General features: G+C 39.9%; 1 protein-coding gene across 7 annotated transcripts in view; it reads left to right on the top strand.

The window, feature by feature from the left end:
• The window catches only part of Slc7a2 (solute carrier family 7 member 2), a 63,867-nt gene that overhangs the window by 337 nt on the left and 38,492 nt on the right, over positions 1-25,038 (top strand). For 2 of the 7 annotated variants that reach the window (XM_029569028.1, XM_029569027.1), the window contains exon 1: positions 23,292-23,332. In XM_029569028.1, the coding sequence (XP_029424888.1) occupies positions 23,307-23,332 (26 nt within the window). In that variant the 5' untranslated portion in view covers positions 23,292-23,306. Of the gene's footprint in view, positions 1-9; positions 50-143; positions 515-4,180; positions 4,199-4,660; positions 4,740-23,280; positions 23,333-25,038 lie in introns of those variants that run through there. The other 5 variants (XM_017800976.2, XM_008844510.3, XM_029569030.1 and 2 more) reach the window with 5 other exon arrangements.

Below are 25,038 nucleotides of genomic sequence, written 5' to 3'. Positions count from 1 at the left end.
GCAGCCGCCCGCCCGCCACGGTCCCCGGCGCGGTCCCGGCGCTGCCCCAGTAAGTTGCCAAGTGCGCGGCGGCGCGCAGGGCGGCCTGGCCGGGGGCCGCGGGGGAAGCGGTGGGGCGCAGAGGCCGCAGCCAGCCGCGCGCAGCTCTCCGGAGGCCGCGCTCCTGAGACTGGTACAGGGGCGGCCGGGACCCCATCCGCGGGGCTGCGTCCCGGGGTGCCGTGTCCTCTGCTGGTCGGTCCTGGGTCCCGAGCCAGCAGATCTGCAGCGGCCACGCGGGTCGAGGAACTTGGGATAGGGCCTGACACGGGGACTCCGCGGATGTCTTTAGTCAGCCTAGTTCTGGGGAGCCCTGGACGCCCCTCTCGGTGAAAGCAGTCTGTCTCCACGCCCTGCACGCTCAGTGGTCCCCAGAAGTTTCCTTTTGCTCCCTCGGGATTCTTGGTTTAAATTTGGAACTTGGCTTGGATCGCTGGAAGCCATTTGCCATCCTTCTGGGGATCTGGTAGGACAGGTAAAATGACCCAGTGGGTGTTTGTATTGGCATTTTAAAGAAAATAGGTGTAATATTAAACATGTTTGAGTTGGTCTGTGCCTTTTAAGCCTATATTTTATGGAACCGTCAGCCTTGATTAACTTAAGATCTTCATTGGCTTCAGAGCGCAGATTCCACTGCAGACTATTCCACCTCCTATTTTCAAACATAATGTATGGTGTAAGGTAATCTTAACAGTTATTTCAAAGAAATATGCGAAACGTAACATGCGAGGTCATATATGGCTTCCAAAGTAGAAACTACCTAGATGTCAAGAGTTTTTTTTTTAAAGTTCAGCTGATTCAAACTCCTGTTTATGCAAAGCTGTCTGCAAAGGTTGTGACTTCTTTGGATCTAATGGATGTTTGTGTTCGTTTTAACGAAGGGATATGGTCAGCTCTTACCTAGAATGGAGTTGTCTGAATCTAGGGCTTGGGCCATGAAATTGAGTTTGTGACCTAAAATTTTTTCATTCTTCCCTGAGCCAGACTTTTAAAAAGTGTCTCAATCCGTATTAATAATAATTCTCTTCTCAGGAAAGTGAAATATTTTCTTTGTTGTCTTTGCCTAGACCATATACAGGTTAAGACTATTCCCTCTTTACATATACGTTCTTGTGCTATTAGATTCTTTTATCCTATACTTGCACTTCAGTGTAATGTGAACAAATGACATCTCAGTGCAGAAGAACATGATTTCTTTCTTTCCTATGCTAAAAAGTAACCGCTAATGAATGTCCTTCCCTCAAAGCATTTTAATCTTTTAGGATATGTTTTGACCTGGAAGTCCAGTCCAAAGCTTCGGTATCTGCAAAGATTCAGTTTTCAGAATCGCTGACCTTGGTCAGCACATCAGCAGAGCCCCTTTGATTCCAATCTCCAGCCATTGTCTGGAGAGTCTTAACTCCACTGGACTTGGAGTTAAGAGTCTTGAAAGAATAGCGGTTACACGGAGAGATAGGGTAGTTGTCGTCATTTTAAAGGTCTGAAGATACCCCGGAGTTTTTAGTGTATATTTCCATATCTTTGGGGGGAAGATTTCGGAAGGATTCTAAAGCTTGTGTTTCTTCATCACAAGCTTCTCACTTTGCAGAGGCTAGCCCCTCCTGTCCCTTCTAGGTGGGTCACTGCTTGCTTTTTGTCCTCCTTTCCTGGCTTTTATTGTTTTTTATGCTTGTTTTAGCCAGAGAGCCTCATAATTGGCATTTCTTCACCTTTTGGTCTTTCTTTTTAAAGTATTTTTCCTTCGTAGGTTTTCTCTTCTAACATGTCTGTTTAACCTAATTAATGAATTAATGTTATTCCTTCTGTTTATTTGCCCCTGCTCTGTGTGTGTGCATGCGTGTGTATGTGTGCATGTGTCTGTCTGTGTCCTGAACTATCTCCTGGTTTTATTTTGGTGCCCTTCCATGATCAGCTTTCAGAACCAAATTTTGAAAACACTTTCCTGTTGCTGTTTGCTTCATTAGGTCCCCAGACAGGATATGAACATGATTTTGAAGCCTGGGTTCTTAATAAGCAATTTATTGGATGCTAAACTTTTGGAATAAAAGGAAAATTTTCAGTTGACTGTCTCTATGTTTTCACATTAAGTGCATCATTAAATGCTTTGCCATGCAACTTCATGCTGAGAAGCTCAGTCGACTGTAAGATTTCACTCTGGTACTTGTCAAAATGGCTTCAAAAAATCTAGCTGTTTAGCTTATTCTGAGCCTTTATGAAAATATTCAAAGCTGTGTAAATATATCCTTTAACAGCAACAGAAATTAATGAAATTCTTCCTTTCATCATCTATTTTAGTGACTTTTTGTTCTGGTCCCTCATACAGTGTCACCTAATGTATGCTCAGTATGCCTTTACTGCCAAGTAAATGGCATGGACTTCCACAGTTTGGGAAAGCATGCTTTGTCTGTATTTAATACTTTTATCCCTTCATTGAAAACTCTATACCAGATACTGGGTGACCCAAAAGCTTAAAACTGCAATCCCAGAGGGATTCTGAAATCATTTCTTCTTTTTGGAAACTCTCCAGTGATGGGTTTTATGACTGGATTGTTGTTGTTTCATTGTCACTGAGTAAAAATAACACCAAATCTCAACAGATTATCTGAGTCCCCTGTGTGCCATTTGATGAACATGCTCTGGAGTGTGATGACAGTGCTCTTTCCTCGTCAAACACATGTACTCTATGCATTTTTGTGTCAGTGGTAGTCACAAATTGATCCGGAATGCTCTTATATTTCCTTTTTACTTATTCTCTGGCTCTTGTGTGATAAAGGTAGGTGTGGCTGTGCAAATGTGAATGCTATTATGACAAACCTAAATGGGAGTTCATTTGCACCAGGCAACAGCTAGTTAAAACAATCCCAGTTTTATCATCCGGTCATTTTCATTGTCCAACTCAATAGACATGATTGTTATATGCTAATCTGTGAGAGCAGAGCAGTGTACCATTGCTTTTCATTTGCTTTTGGATGGTTTTACACTTCAAATATTTATGAGAAGGATCTCTGCTGCCATGATGGTAACTGTCTCAGTGGTAAGTATGGTTAGTATTGACTTAAGAAGGAACAGCTGGGTGTGGTGACACACACCTTTGATCCCAGCACTCAGGAGGCAGAGGCAGGAGACCCTCTGTGGGATCGAGGCCAGCCTGGTCTATATAGGCTATGGCTACCAGGGAGACACTGTCTCAAAAAGACAAAAGAGAAACGCCACCATGTTGGAGATGGTTCAGTGGTTAAGAGCACTGGCTCCTCTTGCAGAGGACCTGGATTCAGTTTTCTGTCACCACATGGTGGCTAACAACTCTCTGTAACTCCAATCCCAGGCTATCTGATACCCTTTTTTGACTGTGGGCATTGCACAACATGGGTCCACTTACATACATGCAGGCAAAACATCCTTACACATAAAAAATAAATAAAAATCTTTTTCAAAAGATATGTTGATGCAGCTTTTGTTTAAAAGACTGGCTTTGAATGTGTGGATCATGTCTTCTCTGTTCTCAATTCAACTTTATTTTGGCTATCTGTCTTTAGAGAGTCCTGGTTCTTCATTTTACTGGATATGCTATTGGAAACCCCGAGTTTATTTATTGAAGGACTATTCATTCGAGAATGGATCATCAAGCTGGAGGCTGTCATATTCCATTTTATGCTTTATGTTTATTTTCTTGCAAAAAGTAAAGATGAAAATAAAATAGATAAAATGAATTTAAAAATGAAAAATATGCCAGCATGTGCTTGGAGAATAGAGCAGTGATGCTGTGTGCTGGTGCCTGTCCCCAGAACTGAGCCTAATGGGAAGACCCACAACAAGGTGAAGTCCCTCAAGGCAAATGACAGGACCCATGGCCTTTCTGCAGGTTTTAATGCCATTTTAGAAATACTTGTTAAATAATATATAACAAATACTTCTTATGGCTCTTACTCTTGCTAGATTCTTACTAGTTTTTCCCACTGTGGGGAAAATTCTCTTCTTTCCATAACTCTCTTTCTTTCCTAACTTGAAGACTAATTTTCATTTAATTTCATCTAATACAATGCTGCTTATGCCATCAAAACTCTCTTCTTCCCAGGGGCAGCCTTGTGGTTACAGCACACGGTGCTTGATGGCACCCTGGGATGCTGACCAACACTGAAACTGAGACTTTCATTTGATGGTATTTGGCTCACTTTGTTTGCGGGGGCGGGGGGGAGTCATATCTAAGATAATTGAATCTGTTGTGCTTTAAACAGGTACTTTCTCTTTAAAACTTACTTGTTTTACTTCTTTGTAGGCAGAAAAATATTGCATAAGCTGATTCCTTGATCATAATTAGAAGATAAAAATTGTTTGATGAGAGTTTTTTCATGCCTTGGCTGTGATACCTAGGTGTTGTCTTGGTGAATTATGAGGACAAAGATGATGGTTACTGCTGGAATTACCCATTATTTTAAATTGAACCAAAAAAGAAAATTAGTCTTTCCAATGTCAGCATTGTTTGTTTATTTAATAGGAACTTGGGGAAAATTTTTTAAATGCAATGTAATTTCTATTTTTAAAAAATCCTAACCTCTCTAGAACTTAATTGAGCAGTAGACTTTAGAAATCATATATGTATTATTTACAGTGTCTGTTACCCAAAGCATGTGGCTCCTTATGGTTGTTTCCCCCTGCTCACCATTCATGCTGTCCAGTTTCTAGAAGAGAGTCTGCACCAGGTAAAAGCAACTTAATATGATACTTATGATGCTAATATGTGAAATTTACCTCTACTACTATGGTAAATGCAGCCAGATTACTCAGTGCAGTTTTCTAAGTTGGGATTCCCTTGAAATAGGAAATAAGGCTTTGCCACTTTGTTCCTAAGAATACCTGTGAGACATGTTAGGCACTTTCCATCATGAGAGATTAGTTCATCCACTGTGATTGAATGATGCTGTATGTAACTATTTCCTGGAGTATGGTAAGCATACAAAGAACTGAAGATCAGCAGTTCTCTACCCTAAACTTCTAAAAAGTTTGCATTATATTCTTGACAAGAATTAAATGCCCAATTTTAGGTATTATCATTACTGTTACTAGTATTACTTTTAAATTGCTACTAATATAATGGTTCTTCAGTGAAACTTGGATCCCTAGGAATTGAGTTTTGACTGAGTTTTTCAACAACATTTGTGTTTGAGAAAACAATAATGCTTAATGACCTAGCAAAATCATCACGGTTTATTACCCCAGGCTGCTAGGAAATTATATTTAACCTAAAATTCAAGGTATGCTGTAAGGTCTGAAAGTTAAAATACATTAGAAGATTATATTTTGGCTAGAAATTGTGAAGAGTAAAATTCCAAATTGCAATAAAATTATGTTTCATTTTCTTCTTTTCCTCAACAATAACAATAAAACAAAACAACAACAAACTCACACAAAAACAAGGGTTCCCTATATAAGGCTGACACTGAAATTGCAATCCTCCTACCTCTGCCCCCCGCCCCCAAGTGCTAGAATTACAGGCCTGCAACAGCATGCCTGGAGTGAACTTACCTTACTTTCTTATTCTAGTTGTTGAGTTATGACAGGTAAGCTTGGTACTTTTCATATAAACTTCAATGAGTTTAAAACACCTAAAGAGATAAGAAAAGGGAGCTCCCAATCCTTCAACCATCCCTCCAAACACTGCTTCTCTAGAAGGAGACCCTTTGAAGAACACCAAGAGCAGTCGCCCCTACAGCTTAGTGTTGGTTCTGCTTTGTCTTTGAGACTGGAATGGACAAAAGACTGATGAAAAGTGTTGATGGTGGGTTTTGCGTTAGAGAGGGAAGAGTTTTTCAACAGAAGAAAACGCATTTAGCTTAGTAACCTACTGTTGGCCTATGAAAAAAAAAGTTTTATGAGAAATGCATTTGTTGCTGCTCTCGGTTCCATCAACCGTAGCTGGTCTCTTGTACACACAAGGCTTCCCTGGAGATGTGGAGCTGACTACCAAGGTTTCACTCGCTATGTTTCTGATTCTTGAGGAAGTACCTTAAAAACTCAGGGGTCTGGTGAGATGGCTCAGCAGTTAAGAGTGCTTACTGTTCTTTCAGAAGACCAGAGCACCCCCATTCCCAGCACCCAGTTTGGGCAGCTCACAACTGCCAGTAACTCCAGCTCCAGGGGATCCGACACCCTCTTCTGGCCTCAGCAGTTACTTGTATAGATCTGCATGCACACCAAACTCATATAAACAAAACTCATACTTTAAAAACTACTGAAGTGGGTGAGAGATGAACAAGAAATTAATTCACATCTCAGTGTGCCAAGCAAATTGCTTAAACTAAGAGTGCTAGTGAGCCCTTTTATAACCCCACGGTTTTAGTTGATGTGCCACTGGCACTCAGAATTCCATTAATCATAGTCCTTCGTGGCACAGTGGTGCCATGCCAGTATTGATCCATATTTGGCCAAATACATATTCATTTTAGTCCTTGGGTTAGGTAGTGAGTAAATAGTCATTGTATTATTTTTTTAAATAAAATATGAGTAAGTAAAATTTTTAAATTAAAATTTGCAATTTTTTTCTGTTTTTTCCTTTATTTAGAGAATACTTTTATTGAATGAATTTTATGAATATCTTAAGTCTTATTGAATTTTAACAAAGACCATCTTACTTGAATATTTGTAAATGTTTCCATAAACTGGTACAAGAATGAGTAAGAATAGTGCCTAAAGTGGGAGCATCTTTAGACTGACACTGAGGTCCAGTTTTACTGATCCAGTATGAGCCTGCTCTGGAAATCACTGGAGCTTCATAAGCTTAAAGTTGAATCAGAGACTGGATCCTTCTAACAGGCAGGATAAGCATCACTGCAGGGCACTGCCCATTTTTAAAGAGCAAATGAGTAGTATGTAACTTGCCCTAGTACTTGTCGTGATTTTTTTTTTAATTCTAATTAAAAACTCATCCTGATAGTTTGTATCAACTTAAATATGAATGCCCTGGGAAAGACCTACTTCTAAAATCCCAGGCTGTTCTGTATAGAGGTTGGTCTGCTTTGCAGGCATGTCCTCCATTTGCATAGCATTTCTTTAGTGGAAGAAAGAAGAGCCTGGGATCCCAGCTGCTCTTCTGTATAGCAGTGTCTTGCTCTGTGTCTAGTGGGAGTTATGGGTATTTTGTGATAAAAGTATCTCACATACCCACTGCACTCAGTTCATTTCCCCATGAAAAAGAATACACATACATGTCTGTAAATGGCCCCTCCCCAACAGTTTTGTGTGAGAGTCCTGGAAGTTCAGGGTCCCCAATTTCTGTGTAGTGGACAGCTAGTGATACAAACCAGGATCACAACCCTACAGTATGGAAGCCATTCTAATTCCTTAGGAATGCATTGAGAGACTCCTTTGGATCTGCATAGAATGTTCTTGATCATGCTTCCTATCTTGCTGGCTTAAAAATGTCTATATCCTAAAGATAGGTGTAGCAGCTGGGGGCACACTGTGAGATCAACTAGTTGATGGATGTATTTTTTCCATCCCTTGGGGTTAATATTATCACCAAAGCAGACAAAAACTATAGAGTAGCTGAGCTTTTCCCAGGAGAACTTCATATTCAACTTGATATAAGGTATTAGGAACAGTTTTCAGAGAAACACAAGGATAGCTGTTCTTTGTGTTGGTGGAAGTCCTCTGAGTACTTGAGACTTCCGCCTCCACAGCCATGGTCTTTTCTCCAAATTCTCAGATTTCACAGGTATCAGCATGGGCCCCTGGACCAAGCGGTAAGTCTTATTGATTTTTTTTTTCACTTTTATCTGCATTTATTTTATGCTCAATTTAACAAAGATCATCTTACTTGAATATTTGTAAACATTTCCATAAACTAGTACAAGAATGAGTAAGAATAGCGCCTAAAGAGTGCTAGTGAGCCCATTTATAACCCCAAGTGGGAGCATCTTTACAGTGATACTGAGGTCCAGTCTTACTGATCCAGTATGAATCTGCTGTGGAAATCCCTGGAACTTCATAAGCTTAAAGTTGAATCAGATACTAGATCCTTCTAACAGGCAGGATAAGCATCACTGCAGGGCACTGCCCGTTTTTAAAGAGCAAATGACTAGTTCATGGCTGTTACTTGTTATGTTTGTTTAATAATGTGCTGGTTGAACAGCAGTAAGCCAAAATGAAAGAATTGTAGAGTAGGTTTCTCCACTGAAATTCTTCATCTTTTGACACATTTGCATGGTTAGGATTGTAATATTTGATTGGGGAAAAAATAGAAAGAAAAGCCCCTCAGATATACTGCATCTGTGTCCCAGTTCTCATGTAGGCGGGGTACGTCTTATGAGTGTGCTATTCTTCAAGAAAAGAGCACAGAGTACATACGCATGCCTTTGGGGAACAATAGCGGGTGTTGATAAAATTTGTAGTACTAGAGCTGTGTACACACATCTTAGGCTAATGCCCGTTATCGTGAAATTTCTGAAATTTGAACATTTTACCTCCAAAAGAATAATCCAGTTTTCATTGGAGGAGTCATGCATGAGTAAGGCTTAGTGCCTGGAAATCTACTTGGTTTTATCCCTTAGCGATGCTGCTGCTGCTGTGGTAGTTGCATCTGCGTTCTGAACTCTTGGGTACCTTTAAAACTATCGTGAGGGGCTGGAGAGATGACTCAGTGGTTAAAAGCACTGACTGCTCTTGCAGAGGACCCGGGTTTGATTCCCAGCACCCACATGCAGCTATGAACTGTCCTTAACTCCAGTTCCAGGGGAATCCGAAGCCCTCTTCTGACCTCTGTGGCATTGCATGACACTGGTGCACTTACATACATGTAGGCAATACACTCATACACATAAAATAAAAATAAATTATTAAAACTATCATGTGAGACGTTTCTGAAGCTTTCACTGTTTCATTTCTGGCCTCCTCTCCTCTGGACTGTTACTAAGTCCCTGGCACTACTTATATACTAAGCACAGCTCTAGACAAATTTTGAAGGAGAGTAAGTGCCCAAAAATGACATTTTAGAGTTCTCGTTTTGTTAAGTTCAGAAACTGAGTTTTGAGAGAGAATAGTCTAAAATTATGACAAGGAACCCAGAGCAAAACCCAAGCATTTAGACATGGAAAAAAATCACTGATTTCATCAGGGCATTCTGCCTTTATGAAAGCAAACAATAAATTACTAAAGTGCACACTTCATGTGGAATTTTGTTAAGTAGGAATCAAAATACAGTATTAACTTCAAAGTTTTTAAATTTTAACCTTTCTCAGAACCAAACATGTTTGCATATTTTCAGTAGCATAGGCAGATTTAGAAAGTGAACAACTTTAATCAATGGCATGCATTTTAGATGAAAGCAAAAAGTATAATCTTAATCTGAAAAAATAGTATTTTAAATATGGGTTTTAAGCCATTTAAAGTCAGGCGCTAAATCTTTTAAATGGTACTTTTGAACAAGTTCTATTTGTAAGTAAGCTTAAATAAAAAGAAAGCTGTGTGAGTTTTTGCTTTTTCAGATTATCCTAGGTAACAGCTGGTTTGCACTTAGTTCATTGACCCAAACAAAAAAAGAGCAGACTTTGCATAAAATTTCTGTTGATAGTGCACTTTGTCTGGACAGAAATGGACTATATGCACTTTGGAGATAATGAATAGTATATTTACATTGCTGTCATCTTTTGCTGTTATTACAGGAGAGGTATGAAAAGCAAGCAGGCTAGCACTGCCACTTTAACAGTTATTCTTGTAAATGATTTAAAGTAATCTTTTTAGTTTTCCTTGCCTTGCTAACTCTGGGTATTTTGCCTGCCCCTTCTCCGTCTAAATGTGGTGAATTATGCTAAATTAAGTTCTGTATAGATTTTAAGATTTAGGCTGGGTATGATGGTGCACTCCTATAGAATCCCAGGCTTGGGAGGTAGAGACAGGAGGATCAGAAATTCAAGGTCATCCTGGGCTTCATGAGAACCTCTCAAGTCCCCAAGGTGGCATGTCATTTCTGCAAACATAATATAAAAGTATTTAGTACAGTTGAATCTATTATTTGTTCCCTGGTAGATGACTATCACCAGCCTTTCATAGTGGCCAGCTTTCTTAATCGGATGGTGAAAGGTGTAGTCAGTGGTGTTTAAGTAAAGGCAGGCAGAATGAATTATATTTCCAGAGTACAAAGTTTGGTGACATAGGCCTTGAATACATTAAGACAGCTGAGGCAGGAGGATTACAAACTCAGGACCAGCCTGAGCAAGCTCATCACAAAAAAACCCAACCAAACAAAAACAGAATGATGTTCCTGGCGTGGCTCTCCTTGAGGGCAATGTGGACACCAACTGTCATCTATCTTAATAAGAGCAATAAAAATTTTGAATCTTCAGCTGGGTGTGGTGGCACATGCCTGTAGTCCCAGCACTTGGGAGGCAGAGACAGGCAGATCTCTGTGAGTTCAAGGCCAGCCTGGTCTACATAGTGAGTTCCAGGACAGCTGGGGCTACAGGGATATCCTCCTTCAAAAAGACAAAAAAACAAAACAAACAAAAATTTTGAATCTTCTATTTTAGGAATGGGCCTTTACTTCACTTATGATTTTAATGCATTATATCTCAGATGAATGAACTATATAATTTCACTTCTCATTTGTGTCTTGAATCAGAATTTAGGCTCTTTTTATAATTAGAAGAAAAGTCTTCATTTCACTGAGTTAACTATAAAGTAAAAGGAAAAGAGGAAATAAGGATTCAAATTCTTTTTTTTTTTGTTCCCAGTACAATAATGTAGGTGGAACAATCTTTTAAGAAGTTTTATCTGTGAAGGGGCATGGTGATCCACGCCTTTAATCCCAGCACTTCGAAGGCAGAAACAGGCACATCTCTACGAGTTCAAGGCCAGCCTAGTCTGCATAGTGAGTTCCAGGTCAGCTGGGGCTGCATAGTGAGAGACCTTCCCTCAAAAACATAACAAAATAAAATGTTTCATCCACAGCAATTATTTCTGCATTGAAATTTGCATATCTTTAGAGAGATAATATTCAATACTCTTTGCTAGCATTAGTGAGCTAAGATCAGTCTCAGAAGCGTGTCTGTTGAATTTCTTTTCAAGTACAATCATGAGTGATCATTCCTCATAGGTGTGTGTATTGTGTAAGCATGAGCTGGGCATCGAATGTATGTGTAGACATATCTGCAGAAAAGTCACATTTTCCAAACAACTAGCATAAATGTCAACATTTTCATATTTAAAGATAATCAGTTGTGGGGCTGGAGAGATGGCTCAGAAGTTAAAAGCACTGACTACTCTTGCAGAGGACCCAGGTTTGGTTACCAGCATCGCCATAGTGGCTAACAACTGTCTGCAATTCCAGTTCCAGGGGATCCGACACTCTCTTCTGACCTCCGGGGGTACTGAATGACATGGGGAGCACTTAGACACATGCAGACAATACATTCACACACGTAAAAATAAAAAATTAAAAGATAATCAATTGTTGAGAGTATCTATGTCTGTAGGAAGAAGTCAGCATTTTCTCCTTAATGTCTTAAAGCCCAATGCCCAAGTATTCATTTTTTCCAGCTCTTTACTTAGGTGCCTAGAAAGACAGGGGTAGTAAGAACTTCAGAGTGTTTAAGTTCTTTTGTACTATAAAGAAGACAAGTGGCCCATTCTTGCTCACTGTTCCTTAGACTTTCCCACCAGCCCCTTCTGACAACATCATGTTTGATGCCACTCAAGTGTTATAGAGATCCCAATGTGTAGCCGGGACATTCCTAGCAGTGACTGCTTCAGACAGGAGTGCCTATCACTTTGGGAGTGCCGACAATAGGCCTTGATTTCCCTGCTTTCTTCCTCCTCATTGTCCTCTTTTTCTTGTCTTCTTCCTCCTCCCTCTTCCTTCTCCTTTTGTGCCTCCTCTTCTTACTTTTCCTCCCTCTCTTCCTCATCCCCTCCTCCAAAGTTCAGTGGGCTACCTAGCTAAACCTGAGCCTTAATGGTCATTTGAGTCTGAACTGTCAATGCTGAGCTCTTTTCTGGGACCCCACTCTGGGTGTCCCCTTGAACACTCTGCTCTCCTTGGCCTGGAGTTTGTACTGTCTATGGTCACAGAGCTGGCACAGACTCTGGGAAGTGTGCTGATGTGTACAGAGCCTGTGCTCAGCATCTGTTGTGGCACAAGACCGACATATGTATCTTTCCTCCCTATTTTCTGTCCACTGCTTACGTCCTGACTGTAAAAGTCAGCTCTGGGGTCATTGGCATCCTTTTCAAGAATATATAAGCAAATAAAGTTGAATATACGGCATAAACTTAACTTGAGAAAGTTTTTATCCCCATCAGCCTATACCATTGTTTTAACTTTGTGAGGCAGATCTCTGCAGTTTCTGTGTTTTCTTGGCTCTCTCTTGGTTATCAGTTTGGGTTGTTGCTTCTGTGATAAGTCAATTAGACTGACAGTTACTGCTTGTTGAGTTCCTATGCCCTACTGCTTTATTTGTTACTGTCCTGGTTATTTGCAGAATAGAAAAAATTCAGTGGCTTACCTTTGTTGTATGTACTCTGTCTCTGAAGCATTACTGTGTATATCATAAACGATTTTATTACACTTAAATGTCTACTGGCAGAACACACCAGGTTTTTCAAGGACAATGATGATTTCATAAAAGACTTGCTGATCCAAAATGTCAGACCTCCCCATTGGAAAAAAAAAATCTGATTTGTACTTAGACTCTTGATAGTTTAAATTTAAAGTGAAAATCCTTACTGCCCCACCAGGGTTAGATCTGCTGAGTTTGTTTTGTGTTTGTTTTTGTTTTGTTTCGTTTTTAAATAATTGTTTACCAGTCTCTGCTCCCAACATCCAGTGTGTTTTAGGGCACATGGTACTTTCTAAATTGATATTTCCTCCAGTTCACCACAGTTCCACAAATTCAAATCACTAAAGTTTGTATTCTTTCTGAGAGCTACCTCCTGACAAACTGTGATTTGTATACCTGTTAATTTCACAAAATAATCTGCTGTCCTTGTTAATTTCACAAAATAATCTGCTGTCCTTTGAACAAATAATCTCATTTAAGAACCTTTGGCTAGGGACTAGAAAGATGGCTCAACGGTTAAGAGCACTGGCTACTTCAGGTTCAATTCCCAGCACCTACCTATATGACGACTACCATCTGTCTATAATTCCAGTTCCAGGACATCTGATGCCCTTTTCTGACCTCCTCAGACTTTGCACAACAGGGGTGCACTTACACACATGCAGGCAAAACACTGAGAGAGAGAGAGAGAGAGAGAGAGAGAGAGAGAGAGAGAGAGAGAGAGAGAGAGAATGAATCTTTGGCTTACTGATTCAAAGGTAAATTTTAAACGAGTGTGTGTGTGTGTGTGTGTGTGTGTGCGCGCGCGCGCACGCACGCGCACGCGCACACACACACACACATCACGCTTTTAATTTTTTGTTACCGTCGTGTTTTACACATACCATAAAATCTGCCATCTTAAGCTTTTTAATTAAATTTTTTTTTGTCTTTTTGTTGGTTGTTTTTTGACAGGGTCTCCCTAATCACAGCCCACCTGGAAGTCACACTATGAACCCAGGTGGCCTTGACCTCACAGAGATCCACCTGCCTCTGCCTCCTGAGGACTAGGATTAAAGGCACACGCCACCATGCCCAGCTAAATTTAATTTTTTAAAAATATTTTATTATTTTTATTTTATGTGTATGAGTGTATTGCTTGCATGTATGTAATGCCCACAGAGCTCAGAAGAGGGTGTCAAATTTCCCTGGAACTAGAGTTATGGAAGGTTGTTAGCTACCATGTGGGTGCTGGGAATTGAACCCAGGTTCTTTGCAAAAGCAGCTTTTAACCACCGAGTCATGTCTCCAGGCCCCTGTAATTCTGTTTTCAATTTTGAGTTTACAGTACTGTTTTCCACAGCCATTGTGCCATTTCATAGTCCCACCTTAGCACGCCTTCTAATTCGCTCTCATTCTCCTTCATCTTGTTCTGTTCATTTTATTGGTGGTGGTAATGGTCTATCCTGATGGTTGTTAAGCATATTGTAGTTACAAATTTTGTTCTAATATTGAAAGAAATAAAGCAAGCCTCCACTTTCAGTCACATACAAACAACTGCAAAATCTTGTGGGCTATTTTTCCAAGACTTCAAAGGTTTCAGTTTGTCCTCAGGATAAGTTTTCTATATAATAGTGGATAGCATGGGGGTGGGAAAATCCTGGGATTACGTCACCCTAAAAGTAGCCTGTAAATGTTAAATATTCATAACAATGTTGACTTTTCCTCACATGGACGTGTGTACAGCCCTTATAGGGTTGCTTGAGAACAAAACCACCTCTGCACATTTGTGGTGTTTCCTTATTTCATGAAATTCTCTACTGGTTTGGCCCCAGTTCTTTGGGGACAGGAAGGAACATAGATGAATGAAACTGTAAATGCAAAATAGTAAAGAATTTGTGGAACTATGGTGAACTGGAGACCAATCACTTTAGAAAATACTGTGTTCTAAATCACACACTGGATGTTGGGAGCAGTGACTGGTAAATAGTAATAAAGAACTCAGCAGAGCTGAGCTGGTGCAGGACTGCAGTTCCAGCTACTCCAGAGGCTGGGGCAGAGGATCACAAGTGGAAAGTCAACCTGAGCAATTTAGGGAACTCCTGTCTCAAAATAAAAAGAGCTGGGGATGTGCTTAATGGATAAAGAGCTTGCCTAGCATACAGAGCACTGGGTTAGATTGGCAGCACTGCATAAACTCGGGCAGGAGGATGGGGCAGGAGGATCACGAATTTCAGACCTGCCTGGGCTGCCTAGCAAGACTCTTAAAAACAAAGGAACCAACACCAACAAAGGAAATTTTCAGGAAAGAACCTGTTATCTGTCATCTGAGTTTTTTCTTAGTGTCTGGTGCTACACGAACTGTATCAACTGAGTAAAAGGTAGAGCATTTTCTCCTGGTCTTTGTGAGAAATTCCTTCCTGTCTTGTGCGTGGGTCTGTTGTCAGAACCATCACTAAAGGTAGTGCCTGCTCTTCTGAATTTAATATGCCACTGGGATGCAGGGGCCGGGGGAACAAAAGGGGAATTACTGTTAAACAGCTAACACCAAATAGATTGTTGCATCAGATGAAACTTTAAACTTTAGAAAGATTTACCAAATCAATATTTATTTGATCTGAAGAGGGATATATTGTGGTGTAATGCCCCTTGACCCTTTACTAGAGTCATTTTTTTTTTTTTTCTAGTTCCTGTGGACTTACTGTTTTTTTTTTTGTTTTTTTTTTTTTTTTAAGGATGAGGATGTTGAGTGGGTGTGAGGTTTGGCAGTATGGACTTTGGTGTAGAGTATTTGTCTTTAATCCATTGGCTTATACATGTGAAGAGAACCAGGAACAGAGCCTTGGGCTTTTCTTTTTTTTTTTTTTAACCACAAAAAGAACTACTATTAGATCCCAGCAGCTGTCCTCACTAACCCTTCTGGAATCCCGTCCTGTTTCGGTGAGGACAGAAATTTAGTACCTTTGTTGGGTGAACTATTTTTCACAGGTTGGAACACTTTGGGGGAGCTCTGCATTTTAGGGTTTAGTTATTTTACTTTTTGTATTCTGGCCTTTACTCCCAGTTCTATATTCTAGAGTAATAAATGGATCACTGTCTTACCCATTACCATGCACAGATAGGAAGAGAGTAGTCTCTTTTCTGATTTTTCTAAGAATGTGAAGATGGAGTAGTAGGAGTAATGCTAATTTGCATTTCTAAAGCTCTACTTGTGAGACACTGTTCCTGCTCATTTAATCCTTAGGATAGTTCTGACATCTGTTTTCAACAGCAAGGAGACTGAGAGTCCAGTGATTTTGCCCAAAGCCATATGGCTAGTCCCTCTCACAGCTTATTGAGTAAATGCAGGGCAGGATCCTCCCTCAGCCTCAGCTACATCTCTGTTTATTATTCCCAGATTCCTGCATTTCTTTAATTGCTCTTTGAGTAAGGAAATAATTCCCAGACCCAGACCCCTCACTTTATCCTAATAACTATTGGGTATACTTGGTTAGCATTTAAGAATATGGTGGCTACAGGTAGGTAGGCATCCATTCAGGAAATTTTTGTGTGCCTACTATACTCTCTGGGTATTTGGGATATACCAGGGAACAAAACAAAGTACATTTTAAGTGTCTTCACACTATGCATCAGGTCCCTGGCCCCACAATGGCTATTAAGAGCAGAAGTGGGAATTCTATGTGAAAACTTCAAATAATGCACAAAATGCACATCAAATATCTCCACCTGTTTCCTCCTTTACATCACTTCGAGTACATTCCTTTTGTGGATTAAGAAAATAGTGTTGACTCCAGTTACGCTAACTTATTTCCAGGCACAAAGTAAAGCCCCAGAAAACCTGTGACAGTACAAGGGAAAAGTTCTTGATATGATCAGACATCAATTGAAAATAAAATCTAAGCAAAGTGAAATATAAAAAATGTAACTTACAGCTCTAAGAGATTTTGCTCTGAAATACATTTTGAATTCAGAAATATGGAAAGTATTGAGAATATGAGAGATTTGAGAAATGGAAAGATAGATTAGGAATACAATAAATATGAAATATGTACAGTGTTTTAGAAAGCATAATGCATTTCCATAAAATCCACAGCTTTTTACTGCAAGTAGACTTACATTAAATCATTGAAGGGTTTTACAGACAGGAGAAATGCATTTTTAATACATGGCAGAATTCTTAGTACAGCCGGGTAATGGTGCTTGTCTGGTTATTTTTCTTCATCTTTAAAGACTGATTTTCTGTACTGCTTGTGCTCTGATAAACTTGAATTTTCCTTCTTCAGGCTATAGTGTTTTCTGACATTGAAAGGTTAAAGTCTAGTGCAGATGAAGTTTTTAAATTCCAAAGTCAAATATATTTTTGATAACATCATGATGATCTTCAAATTTTCTTTTTACTGCTTGGGTGTTAGGTGGGCTGCCAAGAGCCTGGGAACAGGAAGAATTCCACATTTTCCCATTGCTTCTAGGCTATTTGGAGTAGAGGAAGAGACAAAGACTTTGGAGTTATGTAGGTCCCAGGTCCAAATCTGTCTGTAGTTTTCAGCATGTCCTTTAACACCCACTGAGCTTCAGTTTCCTCATCTGAAGATGGGCTGTTTCTCCTGAGGTATTGTGAGGGTTAAGTAAAGTAATGCATGGCAGGAGGCTTAATGTTTAACAAGAACAATGAACTTTTCTTAATGTTCTATCCTGAAGTCTGGTATGGAATCACCTTTGAATTGCTTTTTCTCACCACAGGATAGTCTCATATTCACTCCTTTTATTATTTTCATTCTCCTCCCCCTGTGTCCCCACAAACCCAAACTAAGGAAAACAGTGTAGTCTGCACCACTGTCGACTCTGAGTTTCTCTTCAGCTCCTCTGCTGAGCTGGAGGATGTAACACTGGCTTCTTACCAAGCCATGGTGACAAGTTTCTTTCCTGAAGGCACACTCTGGATAGTATTTCATCTCAGATTAGAATGTGTACCTCATAACAGGACTATTTATTCGTAGAGAACTGCCTGTGCTTCCTTTCTCAGATGTGGTAATTAACACTGTGGACATCTGAGTCCTGTTTCCTCTACCCAGTTCCCATCATGAGAAACCATGAGCTCTGAAAGAAGTATAAAACTCAAGCTCCTCTCTTCAGATGGTGCAAAGCAGCCCAAAACTTCAGGGGCTACAGCAAAATACATTAGCAATTGTGATTTCACCGCATTGTTCTGAAATTCAAATGCACATTACATCCTATGTCAGACATATTCGGCTTTGCGTCCTAGATTGATACGCACCAGTATTTTTGTCGGCTCAGACTGCCATAACAAATAACCATAGATTCGCTTCAACCACAGACATTTATTTCTTGTAGTTTTGGAAGCTGAAGGATCTGGGAGGCAGCGTGCTCAGGCTCTGTCTACCTGCACATGCTTCCTTCCCCGTGTCCTCTATAGTGGAGGCTGAGTGCCAGCTCCAGGCTCTCCTATAAGGACAGTACTTGTATCATGGGGTCTTACCCACATGACGTCCAGTAACTTTCATTATCTCCCTAAGTGTCCACCTGCAAATTCTCTCACACTGGAAGTTAAAATTCAAGTGAATTCTGGGGGTACATTCAGTCCATAATACTTAGCTAGTACTTTCTGGATTTTTTTTTTCTCATCTGTGAAGCAGAAATAATAGTACCTCATAGAGTTGTTGGGCAGTTTAGTAACGTTAGTATATCTGCTGCTCCTAAAGCCCAGTGCTTTCTTGATAAAGGTTGTCTTCAGAGTCATGGTAGCATGTAGTGTATATTTATGAACCTGCCTCATACCAGGACTTTACCAGAAATCTTAAGTTTTGAGCTGATGGTTAAATTCTCTGTCTTCTGTATTCGTGCTGCTGTCATCCTTTCCAGGATACCTGTGGGCTTCCTGAGCCCTACTCCTCCCAGCTCTGTCTTTCTAGGTGAGCCTTCACTGAGGCTGTAGAATTGTGAGCTCCTCCTGTGCCATCAACCGTGCCTTTTATGAGGGTGCTTTTCTGCATGACACCCCCGTCTTTGTCTCATATCCTTTGGAATACCTCCTTCTTCTTTACTGCTCTATCGCTCATGTACTTCAAGGTGATGTGTTTTTAAAACATAACAACAAAAACCTGAGTGTTTTCCTAGGCCTTCCTGAGAAGGGCAAGCAGGTTCCTACACCAAATATCCTCATTCATCTTCCCCAGCCAACTCAGATTGCTTGTTTGCTACAATCTCTTCTCTATATAGCTTTCCAAAATGACTCAAGAGGAGTATCCTGCCTTTTGTCTGAACTTGGGAGTGGATTCATTTTCTACCAGAAGGGAATGTAATTAATTGAAAATGTCTATCCCCCACTGTGATCTAGGAAAGAATAGATTTTTCAAAAGGAATTAATGATTATCATCATGAAACATACATATATAAGTGTGTGTGTGTGTGTGTGTGTGTGTGTCTGTGTGTGTGTGTGTGTGTATAGTGAGCTGCAGGACATGAGTGCTGGGAGCCAAACTCCAGTCTTCTGTAAGAGCAAGATACACTCTTAACCACTGAGCCATCTCTCCAGTCTGAAACACATATACTAAAACCATATTATATTTGGTTTTGCACCTCTTTGGTACTATAGATACCTCTTGAGAGGAACACTTCATGGAGAAATTAAGATTTGATAAATATGGACCAAGGAATAAAAGAGCATCTACAAGTAAAGATCAGCTTAAGAAGACATTCTTGTGGGCTGTAAAGATGGCTCAGTGGTTAAGAGCACTGACTGCTCTTTCAGAGGACCCAAGTTGGATTCCCAGAACCCATATAGTGGTTACAAACTGTCCTTAACTCCAGTTCCAGAGGAACCTGTTGCTCTTTTCTGACCTCCACAGCATTGCAATCTGATGCTCTCTTCTGACCTTCGCAGCATTTCAGGGCATGGGTGCATTCACATACATGCAGACAAAACATATACATAAAATAAAAATAATAAATAATAAAAAAAGTTTTTAAAAAATTAAAAAAGAAGACATTCTTGTTAAAAATACTTTATTATTTTTATGCATATATGAGTGTTTTGCCTTCATGAATGTAAGTACACCACCTGTGTGCAATGCCCACAGAAGCCAGAAGAGCATGGTGTCATATCCCCTGGAACTGGAATTACAGACAGTTGTTAACCCCCAGGTGGGTGCTGGGTACCAAACCCAGATCTTCTTCAAGAGCAGCCAGTGCTCTTAATTGCTGAGCCATCTCTTCAGCCTTTAAAAAGACATTCTTGATCAAGAAAGAGCATAACAGAGGACTCTGGAAAGTATGGAACCTGACAGTGGCATAATACAATTCTCTTTGACTCCAGAAAGGTAGAATGTGAAGGGCATCTGGGCAAGGGAAGAGAAGGAATAGTAACAGTTTCCACTTGGGTGCCTACTATATGTCAACATGGTTCTAAACATTTCACTTGTATGATTTAATCCTAAGGGAGATCTTTCCCAAAATACGGAATAGAATAGAGTCATAGTAGAGACTTTGAAAGCTGAGACCAGTCTGTTTGGGTTCTCAGGGTATCTGAAGTGCATCAAGGAGTCACTGGACTCCTGGGAGCTGAGAACTACAGGATGAACTTTCCATTGAAGGATTGCAGTGCTGGAAATCCCTGTGATCTGTAGTATTAGTATTTTCCTATTTGAAAACCTCTACGCCTTTAAGAAAGAGGATATATTTTAAAGAGGAATAACATGGTGTGACACCTCTGTTCACTTGTGACCACAGAACTACTATGTAAAATCTTTAAAATATCTGAAAACCCATTCAGTTCTCTCATCAATTTTTCCATGTAAACCTGCACTGGGCTTAGCTTTTTTTTTTTTTTTTTTTAATTTGATTTGATTTTGAAAGAAAGCACATAGCACTGTAATGATATTTACTCTCCCTGATTTGTTGATATCATTGATTAGGCTAATGTACACAAGGTAACTACATTTTCCCCTAATTCTATTCTCCTTATTTTCATTTCTGTCTTTTTTTTTTCTTAAGATTTTTTTTTTAGGATACTTGCCTTCTAGAAAAAAATTACACTTAAAATATGAAATAGTATATTTTGATAGAGGGAGGACAAAGAAACGTTTATATCTGGGAAAAAATGGAGGGAAGTTCTTGTAGAGCTTAGGCAATGTTAGTGTTCTTTGTGTTTTTCCGCCATAGAAAAAAGCTTGTAAATGACCTATGTTTGTTCTTTGTGACTGATGGCAAGGAAACGGAGTGCAAGGCTGTAAGAATTTGCATCAGATTCATGTGGCAGGAGGCAGCTCTTTAGGCAGAGTTTCTGTGCTGGTAGTTTGGTTGAAACTGACAGGTAAAAAGTGCACAGACGGAGTCTACTCTGTAACCCACGTTAATCCCTGACTGTCACCATCTAGTGCCTCTGAAACTCTTCCACAGGCGGACCCCACAGTGCAGACAGCCATGGCAGGACTTGGCTCAGAGGGAGCAGTAGCCTCAGAGAGGGGTTCTTCCCAGGAAGGAGATGTAGCACTGGGCTCTGGCCTCTATTAAGCTTTCTGGCGGTGACTCTCTCATTAGCATGGGGTGCTGGGATACGCTTGGCTCAGAAGGAAAACCCAAGGGGTAAAGGCTTGAAGAAAACCCAGCTCTTGAAGAAAACCCACAATGATGCTAGCACATAGCTAGTTGTAGAAGGGAGAAATCAACCCCAAATGTGAAGGCAGGCAAGTTGCTTCATGCTTTCATTATCCTGTTTAAAATTTAAAGTGTTCTGTTCAGTCTGTCTAACAGGGAGATACCCCCTAATGGTCATGCTTTGGTCACACTTAAGGAATTGTATTTGGAAAGTTTTGTTTTGTTTTGTTTGTTTTTTAGACAGGGTTTCCCTATAGCCCCAACTGACCTGGAACTCACTATGTAGACCAGGATGGCCTCAATCTCACAGAGATCTGCCTGCCTCTGCCTCCTGAATGCTGGAATTAAAGACGTGTGCCACCACACACCTGGCTTTGGAAAGTTTTTTATAAGAAGTCTTAATGGCTGTGGTGGCTGTGGAAACTCAGCTTGTCAGACAGGGAAAGGAAATTATCTAGGCTGTGTCTGCTTTAAAGACTAAAGTCCTTTGCGGAGCAGGGCCTAGCTGGTAACTTAGGGCTTGAGGGATTCGTGCATTTGTCTGTACGGCCCTGGTTAGGGGCTAAGAGAGCCTGGGCAGGATTCTTATTACATTTTATCATATTACTTTGTGTGACATAATAGAGTTCTACTTATCCTCAATATATGGCTTTCCAGTTTTTACCTGGGCATCTACATGAACTCCTGAAATAAAGACTAGGTTCTAGGTGTCCCTTGAAGCATGCTGTGGCTAATGGACTAATTCTAGCTAATGTCAACTGAGGGGAAGTGCCTTTGTGACTTCTGGAAGGGACTCCTCCTTACACCCCTTCCCATGTCATACTGATGGGAATGTAGACACAAGAGCTGTAGTCTGAAGAGCTTTTCAATCATGAGGTTAATGCTTTATAGCTAGCTGATGAGACAAGCTGTAAGGGGCTTGTCTCTGATCTGTAGAACTCAGGCAGATAACTTCTGGACCTGCCTCAAATGACAGTGAAAGGAGCCCCGCTTCAGACTGCTGCTGTCTAGGGTTCTGTCACTAACATTGGACCCCATCCTAATGCAGGGACTTTGGGATAGAAGTAGAAATGAAGACAGGGGATTCTTAAGTTTTCAATACGGAAACTTTTAAAATACTGAATAGTGTTAAGACCAGAATGCATTGGCAAATTCTAGAGTAACAGCATTAAAGCATTCGGCTTACTGTTTTAGGGTAGCTTATATTGAGTTCTTTTTGCATAAAAGTGGGATGTTTGAAAATGTGGAGGGTTTTTGTATGCCTGCAATTCTGTGGAAGCTGTGAGCTGTGTACTGAATTTCTTGAGTTTATGCATAAACTTCCAAATATTTGACTTTTAAACTGGATTTGTAATTGACCTAACTAATTGACTGAAGATCATTGTCAGATTTATCTGTAACTTTGTTGGAAATTTCCTTCATGGCTTAAAATCATGGCAGCTTTTCTATGTTTATCCTGGTTTGAGAATGTGTGGACTCTAATTTCCAAATAAGACTTCTGTGTATGTCAGAACTACACATTGATTGCTATCTGCTCATTGATTGTCTCCCCACTTGGATTTCATTTCCATGAGGATGAGGACTTGGTTCTGTCCCCAGTGCCAGTAGTGAGCGATGTGTAGTTAATCTGATACTGTTCATAAGTGAATTTAATCAAATAAGCTGTTTACATCATTCGTAGCATTCACAGCTTTATGTGTGGGGGGTAGATTATTTTTAATATTAGTAACTGAGGGATAAGCTGAAGTCTGATGTTATTAATATGCAGTTGGTAGTCTGTATGATCTCTGATTTATGATTTTTAAGCTAATTTCTGAGTACATTTTGTTAGATGTGATTCCTGGGGTGGGGAGAAGGAGTCATGTATTAGAGACTTGGTCCTCCAGGTTGCAAAGTTAAGAGGTTGTGGGACCTTTAAGGGGCGGTGCCTGAAAAAAAAGAGGCAGTGCCTATCTGGTTATGTCAGTGGGCTCAGGACTCTTGGAAGGGATTAAGGCAGTTCCTGTGGGCCCTGAATTAGTTCTCACAGAGGGTTGGTATAAGAAGAGTGGCCTCCCTGCACTCTGGTTTGCCATGTGATCTTGCTCTCTACTCATGCTCCCAGAGGCCTTTACCAGAGCTAAGTTGATGCTCCTGAATCTCCTGTGGGTTAAGTAAATCCCTTTCCTTTGTAAAGTACCCAGCGTCAAGTATTTTGTTAATAGCCACAAAATGGACATAGATATATTTAAATTTAGATTAATTTCTCCCTAATAAGTAGAATTTATTATGTAATATATAATGGATCTAATTAGGCTTTTAGCCTTGAACTTTATTATATCTTAGTAAGTTGCCTCTGCTTCCTTTCATTATGGTTTTTCTTTCTCTGTGTATTACTGTCTTTTGTGTGTTTGTTTTCTTTGTTATAATCACAGGCTTGATTGGTTTTTCTTTTCCATCCACTTCCAACATTCACATTTTCTTTTGATTTCATGTATCTCAGTAATGGCTTCTTAATTAGAAAACCGAAAACTCTGGAGGGATACTTTCTGATTTCAATGGGAAATTTTATCAGCCACATTTACTATGATTATACTTTTGACATCTGCATTTTAACTAGTGGTTTTTATGTGCTCTGTTTCTTATATTTTTGTCCTTGAATTATTTAGATTTTATTTAATGGTCCGTTTATTTCCCCTGCCTGTGTGAATTGTTTGTATTGTGTTCCTTTTCTTCCTGTGCTCAGAACTGAGACTTGCCTTTCATAGTGTAAAACTCCTGACTCACTCTTTTCCCTGGTCATAAAGAACTGGGGTGCCTGAGCTGCAGCTGTCCCCTCTACTTACGGCTCCATTTCAGTTCAGGAACTCTCTCTGTAGCTGTATATGCTAACCCACTCACCGAGTTTTAAATTTCAATGATTATATTTTTCAAGGGGGTCTGTTTGTTCTTTTTATTTTTTTAATAGACCTGGTTTTGTTAGTTTTCTGCTTTAATCAATTTTTAAAAATCGTTTGGTATTTTATTTTCAAGGCTTTTCAAATGCACATTTTATCTGCTGATCAGAGATTTCTTTTATCTAAAGTTTTAGGGGGTTATATATTTACTCTTTCATGTAGTGATTTATTTTATTCTGTTCTGGTTTCTTCTGTTGTATATGTTTGGAAAATTATTATTGTGAACCCATAATTTGCTTAAGTTAATCTGTGGGAATGGATCCTCAATTGAACGGGCTTTCCTCTGGAGAGGATTTGCCTCTGTGCATGATACATGCTGAGTCCATTCTGTTAGATGCACAAAAGTGCTACTCACCTTGGCTCTTCCGTTCCATGTTCTTGCCGTGGCACCGCAGTCTGCTCAGCTCTCTCAGCTTGCACTTTCATTTTCATGGGCATCTGTCCTTATTAACTGTCCACCCAGTCTTCTACTTCCATCTCATTCATAGTCTCCCTCCCTCCCTCTGTCCCCTCCTTCCCTGCCTCCCTCACTTCTCACCCATTCCTACTTTCTTCCCTCTGTCCTTATGGAATTCCTATTGCTTTTTGCTTAATACTAAAAAATTATACTTTCATTTATTCAGAACTCAGTTGTGTTTCTGTAGAAAATTTTTTGAAAGTCTCCAGCCTACTATGCTTCTGGAAACAGAAGTCTATCTACATAGAGACTTCTTTTGCTAATAATTAACAGTATAGGTAGGGTTCATAGTTTTCAGTATGCACTTATGACATAGGAACAATCTGATTTATGCCTATTATACTTAACAGAAATGTATTTATTTGTAAGTTTTAACCTCTGAGTTCTCAGGTTTCTTGACATTTGAAATACAGGTTGAGTATCTACCTACTCTGAAAATCTGAAATCCACAATCCCCTGAATCCAA

The sequence above is a fragment of the Nannospalax galili genome, unplaced genomic scaffold (genome assembly GCF_000622305.1).
Source record: "Nannospalax galili isolate Female #2095 unplaced genomic scaffold, S.galili_v1.0 scaffold242, whole genome shotgun sequence".
NCBI lineage: Eukaryota > Metazoa > Chordata > Mammalia > Rodentia > Spalacidae > Nannospalax > Nannospalax galili.
This window is presented reverse-complemented; position numbering and strand designations above follow the sequence as displayed.